General features: G+C 52.3%; 4 protein-coding genes and 1 non-coding gene across 5 annotated transcripts; 3 read left to right on the plus strand and 2 right to left on the minus strand.

Moving 5' to 3' along the window:
• Positions 1-58: 58 nt before the first annotated feature.
• Positions 59-144, minus strand: V8C40DRAFT_t90. The gene has a single exon. It is a non-coding gene; the product is annotated as a tRNA-Arg (tRNA).
• An 855-nt stretch (positions 145-999) lies between these two features.
• Positions 1,000-3,246, plus strand: V8C40DRAFT_240864 (uncharacterized protein). Its single transcript, XM_083214898.1, has one exon. The coding sequence runs from the start codon at positions 1,396-1,398 to the stop codon at positions 3,055-3,057; it is 1,662 nt and encodes a 553-aa protein (XP_083074848.1). The 5' UTR covers positions 1,000-1,395; the 3' UTR covers positions 3,058-3,246.
• Positions 3,247-3,374: 128 nt separating this feature from the next.
• On the plus strand, positions 3,375-4,629 carry V8C40DRAFT_240868 (ADP-ribosylation factor family-domain-containing protein). The gene is made up of 6 exons (XM_083214899.1): positions 3,375-3,615; positions 3,672-3,782; positions 3,839-3,855; positions 3,914-4,059; positions 4,115-4,195; positions 4,259-4,629. The coding sequence occupies exons 1-6, from the start codon at positions 3,557-3,559 to the stop codon at positions 4,388-4,390; spliced, it is 546 nt and encodes a 181-aa protein (XP_083074849.1). The 5' UTR covers positions 3,375-3,556; the 3' UTR covers positions 4,391-4,629.
• Positions 4,630-5,395: 766 nt separating this feature from the next.
• On the plus strand, positions 5,396-10,965 carry V8C40DRAFT_240872 (uncharacterized protein). Its single transcript, XM_083214900.1, has 3 exons — positions 5,396-5,755; positions 6,079-10,163; positions 10,240-10,965. Exons 1-3 carry the CDS (start codon positions 5,620-5,622, stop codon positions 10,609-10,611), a joined length of 4,593 nt encoding a protein of 1,530 aa, XP_083074850.1. The 5' UTR covers positions 5,396-5,619; the 3' UTR covers positions 10,612-10,965.
• Positions 10,966-10,999: 34 nt separating this feature from the next.
• Positions 11,000-12,621, minus strand: V8C40DRAFT_240875 (1-acylglycerol-3-phosphate O-acyltransferase SLC1). The gene is made up of 2 exons (XM_083214901.1): positions 11,571-12,621; positions 11,000-11,501 (listed from the first exon to the last, which is right to left on the minus strand). Exons 1-2 carry the CDS (start codon positions 12,286-12,288, stop codon positions 11,320-11,322), a joined length of 900 nt encoding a protein of 299 aa, XP_083074851.1. The 5' UTR covers positions 12,289-12,621; the 3' UTR covers positions 11,000-11,319.
• Between the last annotated feature and the right edge of the window lie 89 nt (positions 12,622-12,710).

Genomic DNA, 12,710 nt, shown 5'->3' on the forward strand with positions numbered 1-12,710 from the left:
ATGAGCATATCAACGGCCCCGTGCAAAAAAGAAACGATGGAAATTGAACATTTCCAACCGACCACGCCAGGAGTCGAACCTGGAATCTCTAGAGGAGGTGATCTCAACCGAAATCTAGCGCCTTAGCCATTAGGCCACGCGGCCCATTTGATGTTCCCAAGCGTTGTAATTCCGGTATACTGAGCTTCTGAAGACAAAAGTGTCCTTCACGCACTGTTCAGCTCCATCAAGATTAGCTAGTGAGCTACCGTATCGATAATTGTAGACGCACATTGCAGAACAACATACAGCATTCGTGATATCGTCAAATACATTCAGGTAGAATTGAGGATCATCTATTGTATGGGAGATTCATCCCGTCGTCGTACTTGAAATCATATGGCTTTCTTCTCTATACAAACCGGTTTTCAACGATAGAATATGTCATCTGTCTACTGGTCATCGATGGTGTGAGTAGTCTCCATATCCATTAAAGAGTCTCGACATCTCTGATACGATAGTTCCCTAGTTGCAATGGAAGAAAAAAGAGTGGCTATCCAACACCCGAGAGATTATGCCTAGTTCAACTGTTGGGGCAGAAGGAACAATTTTTACTAGCTGGCAGATGCCTAGTTTCTCGAGTATCTAATAGCATCAATGATTAGACACCGAATGATAGATGTAATATCTGCTGGTGTGAATCAGTAGACACCGGATGGTGGATATCTCTTCCTAATGAAAGCTTGGTCCATCTAGGAGTTGGATGAACTTCTGGAACGAGAGCATGACAACAACGTAATGCCCCGACTAGCGGGAGCATGGAGTTCACTTGGGGGAAACACTCTCTAATATATGTAGAAATCCCCGAGTAGGCAAACCAGACTCAAGCATGGTTATAAACTTAAGGCCTTCGGTCCACCGTTACCGCCATAAAAGTTATAGGTACAGCGCAAGTGAATTTATTTAATGACACAGTTGTTGTGCTCCTTTGCCTTTTTAACCAATGTCATCATCCTATTTATGGCCTCTCATTAGCAAGCATAAAGAGCTAATCTCCCTGATCAACATAAATATTAACTCTATCGAATATCTTCAAACGGCTTATCTCAGTGAAGTGATATTGCGGTCACAGCTTCAGATTGCTTGTAACATTACGGCACGTGAGAGGCATCTCTGCTCCTACTCTCGGGTTGCCAGCTGGCAGGCACTCCCGGCAGTTGCTGCACGCAGCTGTTTGCACATTTCTCTGCGCCTATTTAATTCCCTTCTCTCTCACTCTCTCTTCTCTCGAAACAACCTTCCTCTCTCAAAGACCTGCTCCCTCTAACTTCGCTCTCAGCACGGCCAAGGGTAAATTGCCTCCACTCCTTTCTTTATCTCATGAATAACTTACTGATCGCATAGATAACTAGCGAGATGGACCTGACACCTACATCTGAAAAGTCCAACCTCACCCCGGCTGGGGATGGAAAGGCCAAGAGATTCCTTGGTCTCAGAGTTAGAGAGTGGTTGAATAACGGCCCTGCCACGCCGAAAACCCCCTCTCCCTCTTTTGCGAAACCTGAGGCAGCTCATGAGGCCGCCATCACAATCAACGAGCAACCGAGCTCATCTCAGACGAAAACGTCCAGCAATGCGTCGGCTCGGATGACCGAGGATCCTACTCATCCAAGCGCCACCGGTATATCGGAACTCAGCCAGCGTGATCACAAAGAAGTCGCCAGTCCTAAGCCGCGAAATTTAATCCTTGAGAGCCTCAACAGAGTCCTCGAACCAGAATCCAAGACCAGAGGGTTGATGATCAAGCCTGAGGCTATTCCTACTGACTCTCCACAAATTACGGAGGGATTGACTGGCTTTGAAATCCAGTCTCAGGGAAGCAGGGCCTCGTGGAACATAAGTGAAGGTCTCTCGGATGGTGACGGCCAGGATGAGGCAAAACAGGAGGAGATGCCCGAGGGCGCCCAAACATCGCGAACAATGGCGTGGCTGCTCCAAACCTCCGAACCACCTGCAGCCATACATTCATTGGAATCTCAGAGTGCGATTGATCATTACAAGAAGGACATTGACACCGAGACGGGAGACTTCTTGCCCGAAATCCGCTACCCCGATACTTTCAAAAGCCTTCACGAAGGTCCCTCGCGTGATCATAGAGATATCGCTTGGCGACAGGCCAACTTGACGGTCGAGCTGCAAATAGCCAGAGAGATAAGAAGTCGAGAGTTGCTCGCAACCAAGATCCGGTCCAAGATCAAACCTCAAGTACAGGCTGTACCTATTGAGCAGGAGACTGGACCAAATGCCGAATGCATTGTACGACCCGCTACGCCTGAAGATTTTGAAGCCATCGCGGCCATCATCAACATGGAAAGTCGGGCGACGGGCAGCCCTCAAATCATAGAATGGAGGGATGTCACCGCTGCTAATGTCCAAAAGATCTACGAGAGTTGCCGAGATAATCTGCAGCCCTTCATTGTCGCCACGACGACCGAGGACCCTTTGCTTGACCGTTCCAACTGGCCTAAGAATGCCACAAAAGCGTATCAAGGCTACCTCGCATTCCGCTCAACTCAGGCAAAGGTTTCCCAGGAGGTTTTGGGCTTCGCCTTTGTGGTTGAAGCCAGACTTGGCCTGCTCGGGGGTCCATGCCCTGGATCTAGACATACCGGTCAAGTGAAAGTCGTCGTTCATCCTTCTCACCGAGGCAAGCTGTATGGATCCGCTTTGCTCGACCGGATTTTACTTTGCACAGCACCTTTCCACCGAAGAGCGGTAGATTACGAGTGGCAATGCCAAGATTCTTCCAAGGTGTACGAGTCGATTGCGTGTCAAAACCGTCGAAAATACGCCTGGATATACGTCGAAACCCTCTGCTCTGGCAGAGATGACCCGGCTCTGAAACTGGCGACCAATTTCTTACAAAAATTTGAGTTCCAAGAAGTGTGCCATTTGCGCAGTGCCGTCAAGACCGACCGTTACTATGAGAGCCGATGGCTTGACATCGTGCTGTGGGCGCGCGAGACGCAACCTCTATCCAATATCGAAGATCTTTTCCCAGGCGCCTACAACTTGTGAATCAGGGGGGCAGGCATTGCTGCCGGGACGCGGCAGAGATTTGGGTGATGAACGAGATGATTTACCTCTCAGGTTTGTCCATGCGAACCAAGTCTTGAGGAGCCATTCCAGCTGACATATCTACAGCAAACATTTGCGAATCAGTTGTTCTATTAAAACGAGCTATAGTTCGATCATGGATTTGGGAGCTCATTTATCAGTGTCAGGAGTTGAACAGGAACCAGGAAAAACTATGGGGAATGCTCTGCATCACGTGTGCAACGCCGTGCTTCTGACCGCGCATTACAAGATTAGAGTACTTTAGTAGCTACCTAGCAGGCAGACAATAATTGAAACATTGGGTCTATCAACACCGTGCCTAAGGGTGATATTTCTTCTATAAATACACAGCTACTCATCTCATCTACAAGGCATAGAAAGGGTTCTTATTAACCCAAGCTCTTTTGCCAAAAGGAAGAACAACGAGGTCTCGGCACATAATCTTTGGGCAGCCAGCAACATGTTATCCATATTACGCAAAGCCCGCCTAAAGGATAAAGAGATGCGAATACTGATGTTGTACGTGCCAAATAATTAATCAACCCTGATAGTTTGAGAGACTGATATATCAAAAGAGGTCTTGACAATGCCGGAAAGACGACAATTGTCAAAAAGATTATGGGTGAAGATGTGAACACTGTTAGCCCAACGCTTGGGTTTATCATCAAGACGATTGACTACGAAGGGTAATTGCTTCTGCCCAAACCCAACATTTGGCCCAAAACTAACAATACGGCGACAGATATAAGCTCAACATCTGTAAGGCAGCCATTGCAGATCTTTGCAAGACAAGATTGGCATCAACTAACCTCTGTAGGGGACGTGGGTGGCCAGAAGACGCTGCGATCATACTGGCGGAATTATTTCGAAAAGACAGACGCCTTGATCTGGGTCGTGGACACAACAGATCGCTTACGAATAGACGACTGCAGAGAGGAACTCCATGGCCTGCTGGAAGAAGAGGTTTGTGATGGGGTAGCCTGCAGTTTCCGTGGATGAGAGCTAACGTCTAGGGTAGCGCTTGGCGGGAGCCTGCTTGTTGATATTTGCAAACAAGACGGATGTGGATGGGTGCATGACCGAGGAGGAGATTGTTACGGTGAGTTATCCTTTGAGGTCTAATTGAAGGATTGAATGGGTGTCTAATAAGGTTTTTGACTAGTTGTTGCGATTGAACGATATACGGACGCATCAATGGCATGTTTTGCCGTCGTCGGCCATGACGGGCAAGAATCTCAACCAGGGCATGTCGTGGGTGGTGGAGGACGCGAAGAAGCGACTTTTCTTGTATTAGATGACTTTGATACAAGGAATTGAGAGGAGTTCGCTGACGGAGCATGAGGCCCTGCTCCATGTACTCGTATTTACTTGATTGAAGCATCGCATTTTACGTACGGATATAGAACTGGGCCGCGGGACAGGTCCAAGGGAGTCAGGCAGTAATATTAGCCAGCATCCTAGTGACGGATAGTAAACTTCTTCATCAGTGTTGTACTGCAACGATCACTTCTTGTCCCTGATGTTATGTACGAGCACTAGCACCGCCTCTAATTCCATGGTCGGCGATCGGTGTTACGGAGCACGGAGTAGCACAAAGTATAGTAGTACAAGACTCAGGTGGACCAGTTGTCAAGGGAGATGGCAAGATGGTGTGGAAATTGTGTGGATAGGCTCATCGGACCAACTCGCCTGACGGCCGTCTCGCCGACTTGATTGGTTCGCAGCAGAGAGGCCTCGATCAGATTTGGTTCTCAGGCACGCAGGCGAGACAGATGGAATCAGAGCAGAAAGAGCGAGGTCACTTTGCAACCTCTACAGCCGCTGGATGGGGCTTGGACGAGATTTTGGGTTTGTTGACGACAGGCACTAACCAGCACAGCTCGTGTTTGTGTGTTTACTGTTATTGGCGATCAATAGTAAACAATCGAAGAGCCCCCTCGGTGTAGACGGTGCTCGAGCCTTGCCCACCGTTCAGGAGAGGCCGGGATGGCACGCGCAAATAGTACGAGTAGTATGGCGGTGATTTCTAAAAAGGAGATGCATGCTCTGTGCTCTGTGAGATGCAATTTCATGACGTTGGGATTTAATACCGGAAACCCCTTGAGCGTCCAGTACCCTGCATGGGCGCTGCGGTTTCTCCTGGGGGGCTAGGTTACAGGGGCGTCAATGCTATGGGGCTGTCGTGGATCGCCTAGACACGCCCCAAGACAGCCCCGCGGGCCGCAACCCACGGCAACGGCAACACGCTATTGACCCCCAATAAAAAGGGCGTCGAGTGAACTGGAACTGTAGCGGGTGTCAGGTTCTCTTAAAGATTGATACCGCCAATCTGCTGCCGAATGTATCAACGTCCCATCAATATCCGTTTGAGGACAATCAACCCCCACCACCAGACCTCAAACTCGACCTTAGACTCGACCTCGACTTCGACCTCGAGAGCGGAACAAGCACAGGCAGCTTCTTTCCCCCGTGCCATGTCATTGTCAGCTGCTTTTACGCACCGCTAGAGTCGTCAATCCCACCATGTCGGACGAAGTATCCCAGTTTCTCGAGCAGGTCGAGCGCCTGCGGGGGCAGCAGATTGAGGACGACGAGATGCGAGCCCGAGAGCGCGAGGAGTTTCTTGCTGCCAAACGGGAGCGCCAGGCCAGAAGAGAGGGTGAGTGCCTTGTTCTTTTTGCCTCGATTCTCGCCATTTCTTCAGAGAATCGGGGGGACGGTAGTACCTGTTGCTAGGTAGCTACCCGATGGTGTGAGGCTTTGGCTTTTTTGGCGTTGCCTTGTTGCCATGGTGTTCGTTTGTCAGAGCTATCTGAGGGTTGCCACCAGGCACAAGGTTTATTTACTTTTTGTCTAAATGTTTTCTTACGGCTGTCCTCACGCCCCTTAGATCTGCTATGGGGGGACCCTAAACAGCGAGCATATATGAATTTCGGGACCTGACCTACTGATGAAACAACGCTGACCCGCCTTATTCAAAAGAACGCGCCCGATCCATCTCACCGCAGAAATCATCGCCAGCCAACACGCCGTCACCACGCACGCTCCGGCGAACTGTCAACCTCTCCGAATCGCTGAGACTCGACTCTCCAGCCGGCGAGTCCTTGGATAAGCTGCGCGAGCGATCGTCGACTGAGACAGAGCAACCCCTAGAGGCGGATCAATCCGATGCCATGCTGCACTCCACCTCACAGGCGAGAGAGAACGATGCCCCTGAGGATCTCGACGCAAAGCGGGGCGATGATGCCACAGCTGCTCGAAGAGATTCACAACTCTCGTGGCAGCGGCGTACGACACGATCCAACAGCCGCCCGCTGAGCGTCGTCGCTGCTCGAAATGCAGCCGCCACGCACGAGACCGCTGCAGAGGAGCCTCCATCTCCTACCCAGCCTCTGTCCAAGGACCAGATCGCCAAGAGCCTTGGATCCAAAGATGCGTCGTGGTTTCGTCAAACTGCCGACAGAGGCGCTGACTCTGCGGCGTACCGACGGAATCAGGTGGAAGACGATGATCGACTCGACATGTCGTCTCTCAGCGCCCAGCTACCTGGCATGAGCAGCGAAAACTCCGGAGAACGCCCTGGCTCCCGAGGCGATAGTGCTCTCGGCAAGCTTGCTTCTCCGTTCTCTCTGAATCCTCCCAGCTTCGACAATCCAGCCGCTGAGAGGCCCCAGGCAGAACCGATTGCCCCAACAGCGACTGGCCGGACGTCTCCTGTGCGCACATCGTCTCCGACCAAGGGCATGGGCGGTTTTGTGCAGAGCGCAATGATGAAGAGGAGTGACAGCGTGAAGCGATGGTCTGTTGCCAGCCCGCCTGCGTTGACCCGTCCCGAGAACGTGACGGCGAGCCATCGTGGCTCAATCGACAGGGGGGCTGCTCCGCCAAGGCCACAGAGCATGTTTGTTCGTGACCCAACAGCGGCTACGGCGACTACAACGTCAGGGACAAGTAGATCTCGTCCATCCTCTCGGCCAACGTCTCGACATGGAGAAGCGTCCGAAAGGCGTCCCAAAACACCAACTTCCACGAGCCCACCTCAGACCCAAAGGCATGAGCTTCTCGATGATGCATCCCTTCCACTTTCCCCAACCAAGACAATGGAGCCTCGACGCTGGAGCCCCACGAAATCAAGCTGGCTCGAGAGCGCCCTTAACAAACCAGACTCGCCAAAGCTACCCCCGAAGCCAGCATCCTCACAGCAACCAGCATGGATGGTCGAGCTTAACAAGAACAAGGCTGGGCGTGGTGGTAATGCTACTCCCGAGCCAAGCAAACCCGCTGCTCCCTCTCACAAGCACCAAGTTAGTATCGATGGACTTATGAGATCCACGCCAATGGGTTCAAAGCTGAATCTCAATACTACTGGTCTGGGTGGAATCTATTCACCCCCTGGAACACAATCGGTAACGAATCGTGCGTCGTTTCAAAACTTTCCAACATCGAGCACGCCCATGACTGCCGGACCGGATAGACCCAGATCAAAGTCGAGGGGCGCTCTCGATCAAGTGAGGGAGAGGCGGTCCGAATCTCTCAGCGCCTCTATCAACCCTAGCCCTCTGCCTGCCAAGGTTAAACCTGAGGCTCCGCCAAAGAAGGACCTGAAGGACCTGGATTTCCGCGGAAACTTGAAGCCACGAGCTGCCGAAGCCCCGACTCCCAAGACCCAGGAGCCCGAGTTCAAGGCTGTATTTGGCACTCTTCGCAGAACCAAGACTCAAAACTTTAAAGCCCCAGACGAACTTAAGGACAACATTCTCCGTGGCAAGGCGGCTCTCAACCAGACTGACGGGCCACAGAAGTCAGTAATTAGGGACGAATTCAAAGACTCCATACAGAAGAAGAGAGAAGATTTCAAAAGGGCCCAAGCCGAGGGAACAGGAATCGCCAATACGGTAACGCGCGACAAGCCTAAGCCTCATCTCCCCGAAGCACTCGCCATGAGGAGTGAGCTGGGTAGGTCAACGGCAGCGCTCCAGCAAGACGCACCTTCAGAGAGTCGAACCCCATCCGGTCAGTCGAAGAATTCCGATTACTCAAAACCAGATCCTCCACAGAGAAAGTCAAGTCAAGTGAACTTGGCCAAACAGTCCAGCCCATCCTTGACTCCCACGAAGACCACCTTGACTGAGAATACCAGACTAGAGAATAAGGAACCCGATACGCCAGCCCGGACCGAAGAGTCTCTGCCCAGCCTTTTGAAGAAGAAGAGTGCCCCATCAAAGCTTGGTGGCCTGGCCGGACGATTTAACCCTGCCCTTGCCGGGATGCTGGCGCGAGGACCACCACCGGCAGCTTCCAGTGGTGGGAGCCGAGGTGAAGAATCAGGACGAAGCGATGGAGATGCTCAACCATCACAAACAGGCCCTCAGCTGACGCACATGACTAAGGGTCGAGCGCGTGGCCCGAGGAGAAAGGCGCCGACCAACGTAGGCAACGCTTCCGCCAATTCCACAAATGGCTCTACAGAGTCGTCCTCAGCAAGCCGGCAACCGGCCGCCTTTGGAAAGCAGCGTCTCCCCGCGCCCGTTGAAGACAGGAAGCCAATTACGCACCCAATCCAAGATCGAGCGGCCACAAAGCCCGATGTGCCATTTAAACCAAAGCCTATCGAGGCGAGAAAGGTAGAGGCTGACAGCCGACCTCTGGAGCAGCCTGTTGCCCCCCTGAATCTTCGTAGTAGACGACAAACAGAGTCTGCTATCCAGGTCGGCCAATTATTATCATCACGATCCGAATCACCTCAGAAGCCGGAGGTAGAAGCACCGAAGAAACTCAACTTGAAGCGCATGTCAAAATTCTTCGAGCAACCCAAGGATAACACCACTACAGCGGCACCTGAGACTCCCAGGACACCCGGCAAGCTCTCACCTCAAAAGACTGGCACATGGGAACCGGTCAAGACTGGAGAGCCTGCCAAAGAGGCTAAGAAGCTGATACAACAAAAGACTGGTCCATGGTCCCCGGTGAAGAAAACCGAGCGCTCGCTACCTGACAGCCGGTCATCCGCCATCAACATGCTAGGTGAATCGAAGCCATCGACAGTAAACGCTGCACCAGAGCGTGGCCCGGCTGCCATGAAAGCCCCAATGCCAGGACCCAAGCCGTCTTCCTTCAACGGGCTACCAAAGGGAGTTGATACTCGGCCAGCGTCACCACCGCCTGCAGCAGCAGCGTTTTCCCAGCGGCTACCACAACCACGGGTTGAGGCACCCCTCGCATCGCCTTCGCGGCCGCAAACAAGCCATGGTAGTGATGTATCAGCCATACTTCACGACTTCTTTGGACCTCCGTATGAGAGCGTTCCCTGCGACATGGACTACGCTGATATCTTGACAAACTATCCAAAGACTGGCGCAAAGGGCAAGACATTGTCGTTCCACATGTTCCAGATTGATGGAGAGGGCAAGCAGATGATAGTTCCTGCTTACCGCGAGCGCATCCTCTTTGAACAAGAAATGTACGTTGCTGGGCACAATTTTACCAACGAGGCCGGATGGAAAGTGCGCGAGGTCTACTTCTGGATTGGCGATGAAGTTGCAGACGCAGATGAGGATGCAGCAGAGGCTGTGGCACAGCAAGAGGCCAGGCAGCTGGGCGGCAAACTCATCAAAATCAGACAGGGCAAGGAAACACCAGAGTTCCTACAGGCCCTTGGCGGCATTGTCATTGTTCGAAGAGGTGCAAGCACGAGGTACGACTCGCTTGCGCCGTCCATGCTGTGTGGTAGACGGTATCAGGGCCAGGTAGCATTTGACGAGGTTGACTTTACGACGGGCAGCCTCTGTGCTGGATTTGCCTATCTGATCACCCACTCTGGCAACTGCTACTTGTGGAAGGGCAAGGGCAGCGATGTGGAGGAGCTCAGCTGTGCACGCCTCATTGGTATGGACTTGACGGTGACTGGACAGTTGATCGAGTATGACGAGGGCAATGAGCCTGCCTCCTTCTGGGACATGATGGGCGGCGAGTCGAAGCCTCACTCGGCGGATCACTGGAGACTGAAGCCTAGTTATGGGAAGTACAACGGCAGACTCTTTTGTGCCGATGTAGAGTCTAGGCAAAAGGTGAGCAAAACACATGCATGACGGTGGACATTTGGGTATTTGTTTTATTGCATTTTACTGACCATGCATTTTCTAGATCTTTGAGATTTGCCCGTTCAACCAGGCCGACATGTCAACATTCAACATTTACATTCTCGATGCCTTCTTTGAGATGTACATCATTGTTGGCTCCCAGGCCCAGTCCCAGTACGCATCCTTCCGCACCGCCCTCGACTTTGCCCAGGAATACGCCGTCCTGGCTGCCAGTATGGAGGACCGGCCCTTTATCCCCATCTCTACCGTTGTTCTCGAGGGTGCGCCTCGGGACCTGAAGCGAGTGTTTCGCAAGTGGACCGATGAGCGGTGCCCGACGCTCTTGCACAATCCTTCGAGCGAAGCCGGATTGAAGCGAGGCCGCAGTCTTAGAGTTGTGCCTCTTACACAGGCTATCTTGGCGCTGAGGGAGTAAAAATAGTTGTCTGCCCCTTTTGGTTTTTAGCGCAGTGGTTACGTCGTGTACATTTGGTCGTGGTTATGAGAAAAAAGAGGAACTGAGGAATGATGGAATCTCCTAGCAATGTGTGGTATCGGAAGAAAAAAAGGAGAAGAAAAAGGGGCAAAAGAGGCGGCGGTATCTGGAGTTTGGCAGCTTCGTGTTTTAAAGAGGCGTATGGGGGGAGCGCATGTAGAGCGTTTAGACACATACCTGTATTTCTTTGGCCAGCTGGAGGTTGAAAATGTAGATGAGAGAGAGCTAGCTGTACAGACGAATTGCTATCTGTTTTAACAAGGATAGTGAAAAACAATATAAAAAGTTCATCATACAATAATACAAGGAAAAGTTCACCATGTAATAAAAAGAAATGCCATAAGAGGGTTTTGTTTTTTCTTGTTTTTTAATTCTAATGGGTATCAATTTGAAATTGACCTCGCGCACATGTCAAAACCCGCTCTTTAAACCCTTCCACCCACCATGCCGTCCTATTTCGCCATTCCATTTGAATCCGCCAGCCTGCCGTGTCTAATCTAACTTGAGGGCATACCATTCTCTTTGTTTCTTTTTTTAGAGGGGGTTTTCAAATATGGTTGATTTCTCTATCGCTAAAAGGGGGCGTTCTCTCGTTGACTTCATAATCTATGAGCGCATACGCTGTGGTGTAGTAGCCGCGGCCAACTTCTAGTTGATGGCGGTGCTCTTTGCTGTGGAGTTGCCGTTGAGGGAGGTGGGGACGGCGATTGGGCGGCCGCGAGCCTTTTCGGTGAGGCTGATGAGCTCCTTGAGCATGAGTTCGCGGGTGGACTGGGTGAGCTCGTCGACGTCGGCGGAGGTGAGGTTTGTGGTGGGGATGGGGCGCAAGACTAAGTAAGGGTTAGGCATATTAGCATTACGGTGATAAATTCCGGGTTTGAACAGGTTTGAGCACGTACCCTTGATGGGAATCTTGCCAGAGTTAAAGACCAGGCCCTTGATGTAGAGGATGTGGCTGTAGTTGGCCACGACGACGGGGACAATGGGAACGCCGGACTGCACGGCCAGGTGGAAGGCGCCCTTCTTGTAGGGCAGCAGCGCGGGCTCCTTGGTGTAGCTGCGGGTGCCCTCGGGGAACATGTAGACGCTCTGGCGCTTGGTCTTGATCTCGGAGGCGGCGCCGTCCATGGCGGAGCGGGCGTCCTTGCTGTTCTTGCGGTCGATGAAGATTGTGCCGCTGAGGCTCATGAACCAGCCGAGGAAGGGCACCTTCTTGAGCTGGGCCTTTGCCGTGACGCTGCAGTACTTGGGGAAGATGGCGCCCAGCATGAGCACGTCGAGCTCGGTCTGGTGGTTGCCGATGAAGACGGCGGGCCGGGTGGTGTTGAGGACGTTGTCCGGGTCGTCAATGACGAACTCGATGCCCGTGGTCAGCTGCATGGAGTAGTGGAAGGCCCGCGCGACGGTCCACTGCGCAATCTGCTGCTTGCCCAGGATGGTCAGGACGATGGAGGCGATGACGCCGTAGAGCGCGCAGGCGATGAGCGTCATGTAGGCGGCCAGGACGCGGGCCACGAAGGCCGCCTTGGGGACGACAAAGGACAGCATATAGAAGGAGATTGTCAGGGCTGTGTAGCCGACGAGGAACTTGGCGATAGCGCCAAGGAAGAGGACCATGGTTTGAGCTGCCGTTGTTTGTAGGAGTTTTTGTTTTTGTCTTGTGTTGTCGTATGAAGAGAGAAGCCGAGGCGAGAGAGAGAGAGAGTGGGATAACGAGGATACCGAGGAGGGCTGGGAGAAGGTTTCGAGGCTGGTGCTGTTACAGTTCCATGCTCTTGCGCTGAGCCGAGAATGACTGCGGGATGGAGGATAGAGAATGTGACCAGATCGATCGAAAGCGAAGAAGAGAGGAAAAAACAAGAAGAAGAAAAATGGATGGCCCAGGGGACGCAATCACAAGCGCACACAAGGCACGGGAACTAAACTTGGTGGCCAGGAGATTTTGTTGGAGAAGAATGGGTGTACTTGCAAATCTGCATGGTGTACCTGTAGCGGCTGAAGTATTGGCTACCTGCAGCTCGCGGCGCCTGTGGGCGTGT

Source organism: Trichoderma camerunense, assembly GCF_050948025.1.
Source record: "Trichoderma camerunense strain CBS 138272 chromosome Unknown V8C40scaffold_6, whole genome shotgun sequence".
NCBI classification, from domain to species: domain Eukaryota; kingdom Fungi; phylum Ascomycota; class Sordariomycetes; order Hypocreales; family Hypocreaceae; genus Trichoderma; species Trichoderma camerunense.